At 47.9% G+C, this 18786-nt stretch overlaps 1 protein-coding gene across 1 annotated transcript in view; it reads right to left on the minus strand.

Annotated features, from left to right (window-relative positions):
• Positions 1–6898: 6898 nt before the first annotated feature.
• LHX4 (LIM homeobox 4) overlaps positions 6899–18786 on the minus strand; it is a 45747-nt gene continuing 33859 nt past the window's right edge. Inside the window, exons 3-6 of the mRNA XM_003410861.3 lie at positions 16585–16787; positions 10258–10412; positions 9713–9884; positions 6899–7293 (exon numbers count right to left, since the gene is read on the minus strand). Of these exons, the coding sequence (XP_003410909.2) occupies positions 6899–7293; positions 9713–9884; positions 10258–10412; positions 16585–16787 (925 nt within the window). The remainder of the gene's footprint in view (positions 7294–9712; positions 9885–10257; positions 10413–16584; positions 16788–18786) is intronic.

Consider the following 18786-nt stretch of genomic DNA (forward strand, 5'->3'; position numbering starts at 1 on the left):
CTCAGTAATAAACTTGAAATAGCGTTTTCCTAAGGAAGTGGCAAGGAGATTAAACAATGTTCTTTTTAGACTCTAAAGGGCAGTTTTTTTAATTTGCCTCAAATATCAAATCTCAGGAACTCTCTTCTGGAGGACCACCATGTGGAGGATCACCTCTCATGATTTGACTTCTAGTCTAGAAATCGATTAAAATTTATGACACACTGACTTTGCTCTGCTCTCTTTTTATTCTTTTCTGATTTTAGCTGGGTAGCATCCTGGGACCAAGGAGAAAGAAGGGTTGGAAAGCAATGGAAACACTGTTGAGAATCCATTTGTTCTCCGGAGTTTGGATCTTATTTCGTCCTCTCTGGCCAAGTGATTTATTTTTTTTATTCTTCTGTAAGCGGCTGTCCTTTTGGAAAGTCTATTGTCAGAAAGAAAAAAAAAAAAAGCCAGATCCTCTCCTTTCTTTGTGAGCTGAGAACACATTTTATAATTCCAAAAAGTTACTAGGTTAGCATTGTGGTAGAAACTGTGCACATTTAAAGCACAAAGCGGAAATGATCCAATGAATTGTCAGCCTGATATACTCAAAACAATTGATAGTGTATTGAAAGCAGAGACTCAAGATAGGCAGGCTGACGATGAGGGGTTTGAGAATGGAAGACCAATTAGGCTACCTAAAGATGGCCCCATTATGAGTGCCGTGAGAATACTCGGATGAGTAACACATTTAGGAGCAACAGAGCCCTTCCTAGCCACTTTGTGAGTTTTCTTAACAACCACCCAAGGTACTAGGCTAGCAGAGGAAAAAAAAGTCCTTATGTAAGCACCTCCTCTATCCCCTACCAACACTCCCACTCTTATTTGATGTGCTCATCTTCTCAACTCTTCCTTGATATATTTTGTCCTTCTCAGCCTTATGCAGTACCACAAGAGTGACTTTGGCCAAGGACCATAAATCCCTCTCTTCGATAGCAGAGACTTGAGTCTGCACCAGAGGGCTTTTAAGCCCTCTGAGAATCTCACTGGTCATCCTGCGTGGAGACAGTAACCTTCCTGTTTAATGGTGGATTATGGGCACAAAGTAGGTATGGGACTTAGGTAGAGTCATAGCAACCTGGTGGCTGAGAACTCAGAGGCCCAGAGCCCAGCCTCCTGCGTTGTACCTAAGTAAGTTGTTGTGTGTGGGGCTTTTGTTTGTTTCTGTAGGTCGTCTCTGCCTAGGAAAAAAAGAGAATGAAGAAGAGACATGCCACATACAAAGTAAGACGGCAGAGATGTTGGCACTGCTGACTTCTAAGAAGTCTCGGAATACTTCACCAAATACTCCAATGTAACCAAGAGCTAAACGTTGTGTGATGAATGAGTTTTCTCTGCCCATTCTCCTTGCCAGACTCTATGTACACTGTCCAATAGAACTTTCTTCAGTGATGGAAATGTCTGTCTGTGCCGTCCAAATATGGTAACCACTAACCACATTGAGCGCTTGTAATGTAGTTAATGTGACTGAGGAACTACACTTTTAGTTTCATTTTATTTTAATTCCATCTAAATAGCCGTGCGTGACTAGTAGCTACCGTATTGGATTGTGCAGCTCTGTCTGGATCTTCTCTTGAATCAAATAAAATTAGCACTGACAGAAAAAATACTGTTTTTTTTCCAAGATGGGATACCAGTGTGAAAGAAATGCTGAGGTTTTGTTTTGTTTTGTTACGTTTTTGTTTTAAATGAAAGAGTCTCTTGCTCTTTCCGTTCCAGCTAACCACCAAGTCCTGCACGCTAAGAATGCCTCCTACAGAGAAAAAACCTGGATGGATATTTTCCTAGAAAAGCGTGTCCAGGAGCCCTGCTGACTCTGATGAGGTCTTTCTACCCCTCTGCCGACCACCCACTCAAATACAGACATTCTTCCCTAGGTGGAAGATTTATAAGTGAAAGACTTTAAATACAGCAGCAGGACAAACAATAACTAAAAAGTCAGTGGTCAGCGGGTTTTCTCTGCCCACTCCCTCAGTCTGCGAGCAGAGGACTGGGCCACAGAAAATCACCATTAGGAAAACGAGAGAACATCCTCCAATCGGCCCGTTAACTGAGTGGTTCTGGTGTTTCATGTTGTACGTAGTCCTGCCATTGAGACCTGTGTTTTGGGTTTCCTTCTGGTGAGGAAAGGGTTCAGTGTCAGCTCAGCCTTTTATTCTCTTTATGTCAGGAGAAAAAAACTTCCAGAGAACCAAATGAAAAACAGGACACATCCACTTCTAAAGAATTCCATATTTATTTTACATCGTTTTACCGTACACATCTCATGCCAACACACAGAAGGCATATACAAACAAACTCACCAGCTTCTGTTTTCCAAAGTCACATGGCAATAAATAAGGATGAGTGGGGTTTTTTTTTTTTTTCTTTTTCTTTTTTCCCAGGAAACGAGACTTCATTTCTTTTTAACTGTACAAAATTTACACTGCGAAGGGTAAGGGCAACAATCCAGAGCTTAGGGGTTCTGGGACTTTGAGGTCTGAATGCAAGCTCAGAACACCGTTGCATCCGGGGTCCTATAGCCCCAAACCTGCTTGTTTGGCTGAACACAGTCCTCAAGTGGGAAAGTACAACATGATGCCTGTCTTTTGGTGGGCAGCAGATGAGTGGGGTGTCCTTCCTCTGTCCACCTGTGCTCTGCCTCCCTAAGCAAAGGAATGCTTGGCGCACCTCCCAAACCTACAGCTGTCTCCTCACCAGAGCTAGCAGCATGAAACTGTGTGCTTTCAGTGTGATCCTACCAAGCCGAGTGTGGATGGGATGACTTTGCTGAGCTCTCTCTTTTTGGCTCCAGTCACTGTGTTAGAGCAGTTGGAGCAACTATTGCAAAAAGGGCCACTTGGCCAATCCAAGAAAGAGAGAGCCAGTGATGTGCTTTTTATTTAGCTTTCAGCATGCCCAGAGCCCTTCAGCAGCAGGCAATAAAACAAAACTCATTTCCGCTTAATTGAATTGTTCTTCATCTCACGGTTTCCAATTTTTAAAGTGCAGTGTTTAAAAATGAGCCTCCTCAGTCCTTCCAGACCCTGCTGGCTGAGGAGGTATGGTCGTCATTTCCATGGTCATAACCAAGTTGTTAGTTGGGGCGTGTGGGAAGGGGGTGTGGGGCGTAGGTGCCAGAGAGTAGACTGCCTAAAATACATGGCTTTTGCTGATCCAAAACCTCAGACCAACTCCTGCAAGGAGACAAAAAAAACCACTGCCGTCAAGCTGATTCCGACTCACAGTGACCCCACAGGGTTTCCAAGGCTGTAAATGTCTAAGGAAGCAGACTGCCACATCTTCCTCCTGAGGAGCTACCGCCGACCTTTCGGTTAGCAGTCGATCACTTTAACCACTGTGCCACCAAGGCTCCACCTGCAAGGAGGCAGTTATTTCAAAAAATAGCCAGCTTGCACTTCAGAGATGGTAATGCCTTTTGTTCTACAGATTCCTTAGACTTCTTTGCAAAGTGCACTTAATTATGAAGATCTAACGACCCCCAAGTGCCTTGATTAGACTTCGTGTTTTCATGGGGGAGGGAGGATTTTAAGGACTACACTGCCAAATGCTTTCCTTATGCCTTAATTTCGCTCTTCTCCTGATGTTTCACTATATCAATTTGCAGGAACAAGGTTTTCAAGGTAGTAGTTTTTCATTTTACACCTTATTCATAACTCCCTGATGAGTCAAGAAAGAGAAAGCACAAAGATTTACAGGAACTTGCCTAAGGTTGCCCAGCAAGTCCTGGAGAGGCCTGGAACCAAGCTTCCCAACAAGGCGATTTATCCATTGGGCCACCTGAGCCTTTAGACTCAGTATTTCCTTCATGATTTTGTTAATTTTCAGCAAGTGCAGATTCCTCAGCCCCAGTTTCCGTTTTTGCTTATATCAGCTACCACTAGAAACTTGAGGTTTTTTTAATTAATTTGTTCCTGGATTCAAAATCTTCCTACTGTAAAGTCTATCAAGCAGGCACAGCAGATAATGGTTGCTAGTTAATTGCTCTCTTGGATGCAAAGGAAGGTTCAAATATTGTAAATGCTTCTAGAGGGTCTCATTTTTTAAATTCATTCATGTCATGTTAGCAAGAGGGGAAACAGCTACCATGTAGCACCTTATGCCTCAGTAATAGGGCTAGCGAGCAATAGAGTAGTGCCTTTAAGAGAATCTAAAAGTAATGTTCTTTTCTTCTCCACCTCCAAACCACAGAGCCAAGGAGCGGTCTTGGCTTGCAGTGGTCATTAGTGGCACCGGTCCATCCATAAGCTAACCCCACTCGCAAGGAGATACATCTAAAATCTGGGACCCATTGTGGCTGTGCTTCTAAATGGGGCACCAATGTTTGCTTTGCTGCCTTCTGGGGAGGTGACTCTGGGGAACTTAAGCTCTCTTGCCTTTCTGACTAGTGTTCTTTCCAGAGCTTTTCCAGCTAGTCAACCCCACTGAAACCAAAAAAAGCTACTACCAACATCATCAACAGCACTGAATGAGGAAGGCCTCCCGTTCTGCCACCATTGAGTTGGGAGTAAGTTATGATTAGTTCTCATACCAAAAAAAACTGGCCAACTTCATAAGCTGTGTTAATTGATCCTAAAAACCAGTGCTACACAGGAGCTGCCCCTTTAAAAAGGCTGTTCTCCCCATACTATACTCACTAAAAATATGACATGCCTCTATAATCTCATGAGATACTAAGCCAAATAATGAGCCTAGGTGGGACAGCTTTTCAACTGGTTCATTGCCCAGCACAGCCTTCCTCCCATGTGTTGTGGGCAACCTGCTAAGAACAGTGTATTTAAGATGTCCTCCAAAAAGACCGTTGCATTTTCCTTTTCTCCAGATGGCTTGCTGACTTGCATTTGTGTCTCCATCACCACCCCCAAGTGTTCACATTACAGGGGCGTTCACAATAACAGAGCTGAACAGGCTTAATACGCCGCCGTTTATAAACATGGAACCTCAAGAAAAGAGTCTACATTTGCAGACTCCTCAAACAAAAATGACTACAATTGCACACCAAAAAATAAGAATATACTACAAAATTAATCAAAAAAAAAAAAGATGATCTGAAGTTTGATCCCAGGAATTTATTGACAGTTTTTCTTAGAGAAACTTAGTCTCCTAAAGGGGCTTATTATAGAGGGTGTGGCAGCCAAAGGGGAACTGTTATTTCCTCCTTTAGTCTGCCTACCACATGCCTAAATCTTTGCAGTCCTCAAAAGATGATGAACCATTCACAAAAGAGAGGGTCCTTGGGGTCTTTGCTTCCAGCATTTAATGTGAAAAAAAGGGCAAAGCCTTCTCTTCCTTTCGTACTCTGCTGACCTCGTTTAAGAGAATAGGAGGCTGGAAGAAGCAAACCACCTGGCTAAATTCCAGCATGCCCATGGAGACCCTCCCGGCAGATAGCTGTGTGGCGCATAAATGCAAGTTGCGGAACCAGTCACGTTGGTGTTTCCCATAGAGGTGCAGTCTGTCTCAGGGTAGTGCTGGGAAAGCAGGGGTTGGCCTTGCCCTTGCCTCAGGCTTCGTGATGTTAGTGATATGCTATTATTGCAAACCGTATGCTGTAAGTTTCTGCACTGCCAGCAACTGGAGAGCTCTGCCTTTCTAAGCACAGGACCAGAGTCCAGGGTATGGCACGAGTCCAGCCAGCAGCAACCCAGAGAAATACAGCACAAGGACCACTAAGAACCCTTTGGAAAACTAGGGCTCCTCCTTAAGTTATTCCTCCCAACCAAGGATGGGCCAAAAAGTATCTTTCAGACCTAGAAGAGACCAAGACTGCCCTTCAATTGAGCCAGCTAGCACAGCAGAGAAAGCTTTTGTTGGAGAGGAAGGGAGGAGGGAGGCCTCACTGCAGGTGAGGGTGGTCTTGCAATCTCATCTAAACCAGCTCTCTCCAAACAGACTCTCAAATATCATTTCTGCCTAGAAGGATGGGGAACTCTGGGAGACTGGCATCTGCTGATACGGCTAAACAGACTGCGTTTGGAATCCAAATGTGTCTACAAATGTCTTCACTGATTGTCATTCTGTTCTCTCCATATTTTAGCTTTGATCATTTTGTAACCCACAGCCTGTCTTGTGGAATAAACGATAGGAGCAAATTAAAGAGGCACATTGTGCACGGAGGGGACGCGCCAGGTGGTTGCTGTAATGGTGTCCAGGGCCACTCAGCCCAGCATTGGGGTCATCTGCAGTGAAAACCACTTCTTGCCATCAGGGATTCAGTGACATATGTGGGATTTCTTAAACACCAAAACTGACAAATACTCTCTGGTTTGTACTCCAGGATAGGGAAGAAGTCATATTTTCAGCAAAAAAAAGGGAGGCATGTTTTTAATACCAAATTGTGGTCATCAGAGTTTTCACTGACCTTTAATAACTGATCTTTTATTTTAAAAATTAGAGTTCAACACGGTGGTCTAGAAACCACTTTTATTATACTCAAAGGACACTGCGCCATGACCTCGGGAATCTGTTCTGGTGAGCAGTGGTTTGCGAGGCATCGTGTGAAATGCACCCATCAGAGCAGAGTTCCCAGAGGCCAAGGTGGCTGTCCCAGTCACCTCGTGCCACCAAAGCTCCAAGCAGCCAAAGCCTCTAAGCGGGGCAGGAGGGGAGTGGGCCGACAGGCCAGCATTCCCTAGAGCTTTAGGCTACACATCCATGTGCTGTGTTATGAGAGGAGGCTGCTCTCCCACCACTTCCCCAAGAAAACAGCGCCCTAGAATGATCTCAGAACCTTCTAGGAATCAGTAGAGGACTTCCATTGAAAATAATGGAAGTTCACATTGGTGCACTTTTGATCCTTAAAAATCAAGTCTCTTGTGATCCTTGAAGATGTTCTCTCAAGCCAGAAGGACAGGTGGGTTGGGGAGGAGAGGTGTTAAAAAGGAGGATGATCCATTTCATCAAGCCAAGAGGCTGGGCTGGTTGGAAAGTCGGGATAGCCTACACTGCTTCCTGTGGAGATGTCAGAGGTGGGTCCCCCAGCCATGGCTCTCAGCGTCTGGCTCACTCCCTGCCCTGCATGCGCAATGAGGCCCAAGTTACTGTCCACCGTGTAATCCAGCCCATTGAGCAAAGGAGCATGAGATGGCAGGGACGATATGGAGGATGGAGACTGGGGGATTCCATAGGGGCTCCCATCCCTCAAGTCCTGATAAGATTGTCCTGTCCCATCCATGGAGAAGCTCCCATTCATTAACTGTCCGCCTGTAACGTCCCCCACGTTGCCATAAATCCTATTGGTGTGGCCAAGTTCTGAGAGAATCTGATCCTCTGTGGACAAAAGAATGGAAATTTATTGTCAGCCGCCAGGACCCAAGCAGTCCCCTGCTCTTCACAACCTAGGAACACATATCACCAGGAGAGAAGCCCAAGGACATCGGCTGCCTTACTGCCAGGCATGGGTCATGATGCCAACATGTTGGGGCAACATTAGAGACTGACCCTTGTCAAGCGGAAACAGAAGAGACATCTGTTGAAACTAAAATCCAAGGTCCCCAAAGGCTGGACAAATGTGTGGTGAGCTGGTGTGTCCTGTGTGGTGCAAGTACCTGAGATACTATGGCCACACTGAGGAGTATGACTGACCAAGGTTTTGTGGGTCACACGTTATCCACATCACAACTGGAAACTGTGTACGGACAACATTTATTCTGGAAGCTTTAAAGCTCAAAAAAGTGCTTGATTTAGTTGGTGGAGAAACAAGTAGCCCATATGTAAGTGCAGCTGAGGACCACTGTTAGACCTGTGGACAAAATCCTTCTGGTCTACCTGGAAAACAGTTCCGTATCAAAGGACTTGGTTTCTCTCTCTATCAAATAAGCTGTTCACTGGAGACAAAATACTGAGTTGGCTATGGCAAATGGACCTCGTTTCTTGAAGAATTTTAGTAAGGGGAATCTAAAAGAATCTTTGCCACTTGAAAGAATTCATTTATCCAACAGAGGTGAGCCATTTGTTGTTGTTGTTGTTGTGTTGTGTGCCATTAGTCAATTTTGACTCATAGCAACCCCACGTGACAGAGTAGAACTGCCCCACAGTGTCGTTTTCTAGGCTGTAATCTTTACAGGAGCAGATCACCAGGTCTTTCTCCTACAGAGTGGCTGGTGGGTTCCAACCACCAGCCTTTTGGTTAGTAGCCAAGGGCTTAACCATTGTGCCACCAAGGCATTTAATCCTCAAAAGTAAGGGATTCTATAATTCCCCAGAGAGACCAATGATTTGTCAACCAGGGGACCCACCTGCACCCAACAGAAATGAGCTACAAGAACAAGACATAACAATCCTGTATGTCTCAGACATGGATTTCAGCAGCTCAGATGAGATTATTAAGTAGCTTTCCCCAACCCTGTCAGGAGGCCTAGAAGGTGAGCGTAGGCCATGGAGCTCTCCCTAGGTTCCCACAGAGCAGACCTCTAAGCTGAGCTACGAGCCTCTCAAAGCACCATGCTCCTGGCAGACAGCATCTCCCACCATGTGCCCCACAAGTTTCTTCTATTGCCACTTGCTCTATGCATCAGTTCCTATATACATCTTTCCCAGACTAGACCCCTGCACCCCATCCCTTCTCATGACCTGCCCCTGAGGCCTGCCCCCATCCACCTATGAAAATGAAAATAAGAAAAAGGGGGAGCTCATGCCCTTTAAAGGGAGCAGAAGATAAAGGCTCAGCTCCACTGTCAAATGGTAAGTATCTGGCCTTTTGCCTATGCCATCCCCTCTGACCAGGGCCCTGGACTCCATGTGGGGATAACCGTGCCTTCCATTTGTAAAGGTGTGCTTAGCTTTTCCCAAGCACATCCACAGTCGGTTGTCTTCATTGCACCCCACAGCAACAGCAACACTGTGAGGTAAGCAGGAAGGTAGGTAGTCCCCACTTACAGATGGGGAAATGGAGACTCAAAAGAAATAATTTGACAGAGCCGCAACCAGAAACCAGGTTTTTGACCCCCACCTCAACTACTCTTTCCTCCCACACAGAAGACCTTCCACACATGAGGATTCAGTGTTCTCCGTTATGGCTACTTGCAAACAACCGGAGGACCCACAGCATGCAGTAACTTGCAATTTTGCTGATGCACAAATTTGAATATAGCGCATGCTGCAAAGTTTGTGTGCAGGGGAGAGGATGAGTGAGTGGTGGGGGAAGGGATTTCAGAAATGAGGCCGGTTCCCCATCGCATGCACGTGCACTCACAGTGTTGATTTCCCAGGAAAAGGGCCCGTTGAGCCTGTCCTCCCCTCTACCAGGGCAAGAGGAAGGGGTGACTCTTGGGGGCTATGGGTCGTAGGCCAGTAACCCCACACAGGGGAGAAATGTAGGAGAGGGGCCAGGGGCACAAGGCTGAGACCAACCATCTATTCACAGCTGCACGGGGTGGGGTCAGGGAGCTGGTGAGGGAGCACCCAGTCAGCAGGAAAGGAGGGGAGGCCTTGGGGCCCACAGGACAGGACCTGACCAGGTCTCAGGGAACCCAGCTTCCACATCTCAGCAGCAGTGCTTTCTGGTTCTCTAAGTCTCATCCCGTCTTAAAGGGTCACTAACCTTTTCCCCCACTCTTTACTACAAGTCATGAGAAAATCCTGAGAGGGACTTGCCAAGGCCTCACAAGATCCCTCCTGGGTACCAAGGATTACTGCTTGCCAGGGGACTGTCCTAAGGCCTCCGCCTCACCCCTCCAGCCCTGCTCACCTCGGAAGCTCAGCTCACTGTCACTAACCCCACAGTCCTCTGCAGAGCTCTCCTTCTCCTGCTTGCTGCCTCCCCGGCTCCTCTTGACGCTCTTGTAGAACTGCCCCCAGCGATGCCGCCCTGCGTCCTTCTTCAGCCGTTTCTCCTTGGCCCTTCTGTTCTGAAACCAAACCTGCCACGCAAGCGCAAGGAACACACTCAGGGGCTGTCCACCAAGGATCCAGAGCCAGCTGGGCCCTCAAGTCAGATGTCTGGAAGCACGCTGAAGCCTCAGTAAAAAGCAGGACCAGGAGAGTCATGTGCCCACCGCTCTCTCTGCTGGGGCCTGCAGAGCCCTGTCTCCAATTGTGCCAAATTCCCTGGGTCATGGCGCTGAGCCCAGCTCCCCAAGGGACCAGGGTCACCACTGATGAGCTGGTGCCTCCTTCACACAGAAGTCAGCTCAAGACATCTGCCATCCCTCCCCCAGGCCTATCAACAGTGGGGATGGGTCACCACCCCCACGTAGAAAAGGAGTCCTGGGGCAGGGGCAGCTGGTGTCTCACCTGCACAACCCTCATGTCCAGCCCTGTCTCCGAGGAGAGCTGCTCCCTCACGTGCCGGGCAGGCTTGGGGGAGTTCTTGTAAGCATTCTTCAATGTCTCCAGCTGCTTCGCTGTGATGGTGGTCCGGGGCCGCTTAGCTCCAGCCTCTGAGTCATCTGCAATGAAAACCATTTCTTACCTGCTTCAGCCTATCGCTCCCTCCCTCCTTTTCCTCCTTTCCTCAAGTATCTTGCCTGCTGTTTGCAGGGCAGTGGGAGGCATGGTGATCAACAAAATGGAGTGGTGCCAATCCTCATGGAGCTAACTCCTATACCACAAGCCCTTCTGCCTCTTTCTTCACTCAGCTCCCTGCGCTCCCACCCCCTCTGAGTCCAGCCACTCAGAGGCCATGCATCACACTGAATATGTACAGTTCTGAATGTATGCCTTTCCCTCCCTCCTGACAGAAGTCTCTGGGTAGAGCTCTAAATGTGTTATCAGCCTTGGCGAACTTAGCCAGGCCAAAGCGAACAAGCCAGGGTGCCGCTCCCCCCCCTCCCTATCAGGAACCTCCTTTTCCCCAGGTCCGGCCCAGCCCACAGCCACGTTGCCTTTGTCACAGGCCTCCCTTGGCCCACAACCAGGGCTGAGCCTATGCATTCAAGGCTAAGCAATGTTTATAAACGATGTGTCAGAACCCATTAGTGGATTTCTAAGTCAATTTAGTGGATCAAAACTAATAAATGAAATAAGATGGATAGGATAGAATTAGAATACGAATAGGGCAAGTATTGTTTCTTGAGACTTGTTTTCCTGTATGAATATGTGTACTGAGTCAAAATGTAAATTGAGTTTCTTACTGTGAATTACAGCTTTTAAAAAAAATTCTTAAACCACTGGTCTAAAGAGTGTTCAGGGCACTTCACTGATCCATGCAAAGTCTTCCATCATTTCTGAGCAGATAAGCCTAAGTTCCTGTTAGTCAAAGTCCATTTGTTCTTGGTCAGAGTCCGGAATGGGATAGGCATTGAGTGTTCAGGCTTCCTCTCCTGCACGTAGACCTACTTGTCCTCTCACAGCACTGGAGGCAGCAAAGAGCAAAGTCGACCACAGCGCCTCTGAGTCTCTCCCTTGTTCCCCTTTTCCAGTTCCCTATACTCCCTTTTTTTTTTTTTTCAAAAGTCTACGGGCAGTGGGTTTTTTGGTTATACTCCCTACATTCCTATGCTCCTCCCTTTCCTTTCTTCTTTCCTTCCATTCGAGAAAACAATGACAACAGCTAACGTTTTTTAAGCTCTTCCTTTGTGCCTGGTGTTGATCTAAGAGCTTTATGTGCATTCGATCCTCCTGACAATTCTAAACTGTTTTTCTTTGAGTCAGAAGACCTGGGTTCGAGGCTGGCATTGCCACACTCTTGTTGAGCAGAGTGACCTGGGCAAATGGCTTCACCCTCTGAAAGTTGGGGGCAATACTGCCTGCCCTGCATGTGGCCGCGTGTCCTAGAGATTGAGAAGAGGTGGCCCAGCCCACACCACATGCACACAGTAGAACGTGGCCAATGCCCCCCTGGCCTCTTCTTCTTGGGTTATTTTCTTCTCCGGAAGAGCCAGTGTCATCTCGTGATTCAGTCCCATTCTGGACCCACTATCACTCAGCTTCCTCCCTGGAGTTCCAAACCTGAAGAGGGGAGTCAGTAGAGACTACACTACTTAGATTCTAATTCCAAAGGGCAGAGGAACCCTCCAAAAATATCTACTTTAAATCCCGTTACAAGGAATTCATCCCTTCTTCTTGTATTTAGAGAGATAACAGCATGATTACGTTTGATACAACTCTGAATTGTGCAAACATGAAATAGTACAATCAAAAAATATAGGTATACAGTCATACTTTTTTTCATAAAATTTGAAATAATGAGACCGATGAAATTTTTTAACTCATCAAGAATCACTTAATTTCAAAGTCGGTTGACCCAGTGAATTAGAAACCATTTCCCCAGTGCCCCTGGGATATACTTCCCCAGCTTCTGTTGGTGTCATGTTGGTTCCGCACTGCTACGTACGTGCACCGGGCTTTCTTCTTGCGATTATGGGAACTATTATGCTGTTATTTTAATATTCGCTGTTATTATAGTTTAAAATCTTTTTTATATCCTATAACAATGTCATCCAAGTATTCATTAAGTATGGTAGCAGTGCTCATGCTGAAAAATGTACCCAAAAATCAATAACATTGGTACGGAAGTTAAATGTGATAAAACGCTATGAAGAAGGCCAAGCAAGATCATGATACACCGGGCTGTTAATTTAGGAGAGAGCATTCTGCAAGGTATTAGAGATAATGCTGAGAAAATAAGAAGTAGCATTAAGGCAAAGATACATTTCACCGGTTATAGATTTATGTGCTCCCAGAATACACCGCCCCCTCCCCTTTTTACTTTAATTCCTATGGGAAAATTAGTCTTCAGATGTTAGTTTTGAATTATGCACGGTCTCCTAGAAGTTGTCCCTGGCATAAAATGCAACCTCATTATACTGAAAATGCAAATACCCTGGGAGACTTAGCAAATTAACAAAAAATTAAGAAATTAACAAAAACATTCACACCATGGTGCAAAGAGCTGCTCTTAGTTCCACTGTTTAGCTCAAGGAAGAGGAGTAACCAGTTAGCTTCTAGCGAATTCAGACTCCTGGCAGGCCTGTCAGAGTAGAACTGTGCTCCTTAAGTTTTCAGTGGCTGATTTTTCAGAAGTAGATCACCAGGCCTTTTTTTTGAGGTAGCGCCTCTGGGTGGACTCAAACCTCTAACCTTTTGGTTAGTAGCTGAGCCTGCTAACCCTTTGTGCCACCCATCAACTCCCAAAAAGGAATAAAAACTTTAAAAGAGAGAGCCAAATGCCCCATAGCAGACAAAGTTCCCAGACTATACTAGGATCACCCCGGTTGCACAGAAAGGAACAGCCCCTCCCTCACTGGCATACAAAGGTAAGGGGCCGGGAACCTCAGCTACTTTAAAACCTAAGGCAGCCTAACCTCCTGGTTTGCATTTCTCTCCCATTTCACAAACATACTACAGTTTGTCACACATGGGGTAGCCACGAGTCAGAGTCAACGCCACAGCAACTGGGTGTTTTTTGTTTTCTTCTATTTAGACTGAAGGAAACAGCCCAATGTGGCAGGAGATAGTATCCGCCCCATCTAGCTGTGAAGCGAAGGCTCAGCCAGTTGTACAACCAGCCAGGGGATCCCCAAGTTAGTAGCTGCTGAGCATCTAAGCTTCTGACACCAAATCCTGTCTTGCCATTGCCCTACAGCGGTCTGCTATGCTACAAGTATTTCTCAGTAATGGTATCAGCCCAACTGTGTAACTCTTGTCTCCCCAGCTAGGTTCTGACCAGCCTACGTTTGTCTTCCCCTTCCCTGAGCCCCCACAGCACCGGTGGACGGTGGAGTACTCAGCCAAGGCCTGGGGAGAGAGGCCATGCGTTCTTATTTTCCCCAGCGAAGGGCATTTGAGTTTCAAAGGTGTCTTGGTATCTGAGTCCATCTGCTTTGATGGTTTATCCCTGACAAGACACCCTAATCTTCTGTGACATCATAATTGGCTCAAAAGCAACATCATAGTGGGAGTTTTAAGTGGCCAGAGCAGATCAATAGTTAAGGCAAAGATCCTTGGGAGGTGGGCATGAGGAGACCCTGGGTCCCTGGAGGAAGTAGACCAAAAGCCTCTGTTAATTCCTAAATGCTAGAGCTGTGGTGAGGTGGGAGAAGAAGTCCTCAAAGAGTAAGGAAGCCCCTAAAGGGGCGCCCCTCCTGCCAAAGCCAAGCTCAGGGCTCCAGCTGGCTCACCTCCTCCACCTCCTCACCACCACAAACCCCTGGTTTCAAACTGTATTTATTAAGCGAAAAACTAAGTTGTATTAATCAAATCTATAAAACATATAAGGAGCTCGGGTGGCACAGTGGTTTAAAGCACTCAACTGCTGTCTGAAAGGTTTGTGGTTTGAACTCGCCATGCCTCTATTCAGGAGAAAGACGTGGCAGTATGCTCTCTTAAAGCCTTGGAAAACCTATCGGGCAATTCTACTCTGCCTTGTAGGGTCACTATGAGTCCAGATCTACTCCAGGGCAATGGGATATGATATATACATGTGGGCCCAGGAACGATTTGGAAGGATATGGATATATATGAAATTGCTACTGCTTTAATTTCTTCATCAGACCCAGAGCTGCCAAGTGGAGCTGCTTTCCACAGTAACACCCTGAGATGATAAAATTCTAATCAAAAGCAAACCAAAAAAACCAAACCCATGTCCATCAAGTTGATTCTGACTCATAGGGACCCTATAGGACAGAGTAGAACTGCCCCATAGAGTTTCCAAGTCTGTAATCTTTGGAAACCCTGGTGGCGTAGTGGTTAAGTGTTATGGCTGTTAACAAAGAGGTCAGCAGTTTGAATCTGCCAGGCACTCCTTGGAAGCTCTATGGGGCAGTTGTACTCTGTCCTATAGGGTCCCTATGAGTCAGAATCGACTCAACGGCAGTAGGTTTGGTTTTGGGGTTTTAATCTTTACAGAAACAGACTGCCACATCTTTTTTCCTGCAGAGCAGGCTGGTGGGTTGGAACTGCTGGCCTTTCAGTTAGCAGCTGAGCTCTTTAACCACTGTGCCACCCATTTAAAAAAAAAAAAACTGTTGCTGTCAGGTCAATTCCAACTCACAGTGACCCTATAGGACAGAGTAGAACTGCTCCATAGGGTTTCCAAGGAGCAGCTAGTGGATTCAAACTGCCCACCTTTTTTTGGTTAGGAGCCGAGATCTTAACCTCTGCGCCACCAGGGCTGCTTAATCAAAAGCCAAGGACCTTGCTATTTCTTCAGTTCACCAGTCTGTGATTCCCAGCTTGAGTTTAGCCACACCCCAAATTCAGAGGCAGGGTGGAAAGTACAATCCCACCCCAACCACCACCTGCCACCCTGCAGGCCTTGGAATTCCTCAGGTGTGAGTGAGAAGCAACAGGTGGGAACAAATGGAGGCGGGGAGTCAGCTTGGTCTTTGCTGAGGTGAGTGTCACTGGGGGATTGCGGGGGTACAGAATGCATCCCCTGACACAATCAGAGGGAGAGACAACAAAATGAGCCCAGGGTCCATGGCGGAGGCAGCGCCAGGGGAGGAGGAGAGGCCTCCAAGGTACCACTAGGGTTGGTGTCACCCAGTGTGGTAGCTTCTCACCACTACCACCACCCTCATCCGCCAGTCAGGGTGTGGCAGCTGGGCTGCAGCACTCACCATCGGGTAAAGAGAAGGGTCTCCGCCTTGGCCAATGGGAGAGGGGAGGAGCTGTGGGGAGCCAGGGAGTGGGGCCAGGAAGGGCTGGCTGAGGGTGAGGCGCTCGGCCCTACATGTGGGGGAGCACTCGGCCTATGGGCAGGGGTTCAAAGGCTGGCCTGCCCATGGGGGTGGGAGGTGACACCAACCCTAGTGATACCGCTGACTTGAAGACCCCAAGAGCACAGTGTTGGAGGGCAAGACCAGGCTGCCACGTTAGGGCAGGTTTTCCCCAGATGTGGCTATTAAAAGTTGAGGCATGAGTTCAGTCTCAGCCAGTGCTGTGAGCGTCTGCTGCAGACCACAGAAATGACCTCTGAGGTGGCTGGGGTGGTTGGGCAGTGGGTGAGGGAGTTATTTTACTGAGTTGGAGTCTCCCTGAATGTGAACGAACTGTCTTCCTCTTCTTTCTCCCGAGAGTGACTGAGCACCTGCTCCGTCGCCGTGGGCTTCGGGTGACACAAGGAGTCATCACCCCCCAGTTCCTCTGAGAGGAAACAAAACACAACAAACTGAAATACAAGACGATCCATTCTAGGGTGACTTAGGCCAATGCCGGGGCTCGCGCTGAGGCATGGGATGCTGAGGTAAATGCGCACCCCAAGATACAAGACTTAAGAGCGCCCCAACTGTCCACTATGGGCAGACCTCTCTCCTAGCAGCGCCTCTGCACTCCCAGCCCCACCCTAGGCAAGGCATCCACAGGGATGATGAAGACAAGGTCCCTGCTGCTCCTGAGTCTACTTTCTAGCATTGGAAATAGGCACACGCTAACCATAATTTGAGCAATTCTTAAAAAAGGACTAGGGGATGTCAAAAATTAATTCTCCTATAGAGACCTGAGACAACTTCTCAGAGGAGGCCGCATTTGAGTAGGGCTTTGAGGGACAGAGAGGTGCAACTCAGTGAGGTGTACCAGAGGGCACCACAGACCAAGGCACTGCAGACCCGGGGCACCGCAGACCAGGGCACAGCCAGAACCAAGGTGCAGGTTGTGGCCATGCAGGGCAGCAGCAGTTACCATTCTGCTTGGCTGTCTCGTAGTCCTCCTTGCACACCAGCCTCCCGTCCTCCATGAGGTAGAACTCATCGCCCGTGGCCAGCTGCCGGTTACAGATGATGCAGGCAAAGCAGTGCAGGTGGTAGACGAAATCCTGGGCCTTGCGGACCACCTGGGTGGGGGGGATGCCCTGCTGGCAGGCTGTGCATTTTGTGCCGAAGCGTCTGTCAGGACAGCAGAGAAGGATTAGGGCACAGAGGGGTGCCTGGTTTCCCCCACTCCCCCCAGCCTCTCTCCCACCCACCACTCATTACAGTCCTTGTGCGTCAACCACCAGCCTCCCATGGTCCTCCTCTGCCTCCAACTAGCTTCACTGCTTTGTATCCTGGACTCTTCAGCCACAAAATGAAGGGGTTGGATCAGAACTCAAGTCTCCAAGGCCACTTCTGACATCCCAGGGCTCCAAAATGCCCAAATAACAGCCCATTAATTAACCCGGGCAGCAGGAAGAGTTTCTAAGTCCCTTCATAAGCAGCCTCCTGGTTTCCTCGCCTTCACAGGGAGGCCAAGAGGACCGGCCTTACAGGGCCACTGTGCATTCCCACAGGCTGGTGCATATAATTCGTCCAGAAGAACACCTCTCACGGTTCCCCACCGAGGACGCAGCTTGCCAAGTCTACGCTGGAGCTCCTGAGAAAACCCATCATCAGCACACAGTCATAGTGCTCTCCTTGAGGGCTCCCCTCTCCTGCTCCCAACCCAAAACCTCCCCTCTCCTCCCTTCCGCCTGGCCCTCGTGAGCCCCCGTTCCCTTCCCCGTGCACAATCCCTCAGATGTGTGGGCTGGGCTGGGCCCAGGAATCTACATTTTCAAGCCCCTGTGACATTCTGGGGCAGAGCATCTGCAGACCTCAGTGTGAAAAATGCCACTTCGGACCTCTCCTTAGGCCACGCTGAGGCAAGAGGAAGCCACCCACGGACACCCTGTGCTGAGGTTGGGATTGGAAAGGGAGGAGAAATAGACACATTTAAAATATAGCCCAGTGCGGTCATTCAAGCCCCGGCTCTCCATTCTGGCCCTAGAGATCAGCAAAGCCACACCAGTGGTCATAGAAGGCTACAGGGAAATCACCAGGCCAGGGTGGACAAGAGCAGGGAAGGGGGTGCTTGGCTGCAGGTGAGCCTTCTCCGCTTCAGGAGGGAACGGGAGGGGGTGGGAAAGCAGGGCAGAGTTTAAAACAGCAATCAACCTAATTATTCATGACATTTCACACAGCAGAACTTTATCTTCCTCAGGATGAAAGACTTCGCCTAATGGATCTGGGGAAGGTTTGATTTTAATGGTCCTTTTAACTAATGCTTATAGGCAGCCTGATTTCCCCTGAAAGGACAGTACATATTTCATCCACATTAATACCAAATAAATTAATTATGGTCATGGCTATCATGATGAATCCCAGATTAATGCGGAATGATGGGTCTCTTATGCCGCAATGATACCTGCTGAGGGGGCTACAGGGGCCTGGAGCAGGCGTGGCCAGCTGCAGCTTCTGAAGCAACCCCTTGTCACATGTCACAGAGAAGTGGGGGGCCTCTAAGTCTAGGTGGGCAACCCCAAAAGAGCTAGGCGCATGGTCCAGGGGATTGCTCTTCTGGAATACGATAGAAGAAGGGTGTTGGGTATGAAGGGCTGGCTGAGATGTTGGGCTGGGGAGCAGCCCAGACTTCTGAATTCCTGGAATGCCTCTTAGTTTCAGGGGCAAGTATGTGGGATGGGTTTCTGTAGAGCACAATTCTCAGCCTAAGGCTCCAGATGGGCTGGGAGAGATCTATAAACCACTCTTACCCCCAGAATTGTTCAAAATTGTGCATCAGAAAGGGGGCCTGGGCTTTCAGCAAATTTTCAAAGGAGTCCAGGACCCAGAAAAGTAGAGTTAAAAGTATTTATTGAATACATAAGTCAGTGAATAAAGACCATGCTTTTACAGGATGTGTCCAGAAATGGCTAAACCTGAGGATGAAGAACAAAGTATACAGTCAGCTCTAGAAGGTTTCATACAGGTGAGAACCAGCCTTCGTAACTGCTGTCCAGCCACATGGCCTATATGGAAGAGGAAAGGCAGGCAGGCAATCAGCTGGTGTGTGTGTGTCTGTGTGTGTCTGGGGAACAAAGAGAAAGGAAGCCTGCATATTTGTTACTAGAGTGGGTTTTCAAAATGCCTC

The sequence above is a fragment of the Loxodonta africana genome, chromosome 25, assembly GCF_030014295.1.
Source record: "Loxodonta africana isolate mLoxAfr1 chromosome 25, mLoxAfr1.hap2, whole genome shotgun sequence".
Lineage (NCBI taxonomy): Eukaryota > Metazoa > Chordata > Mammalia > Proboscidea > Elephantidae > Loxodonta > Loxodonta africana.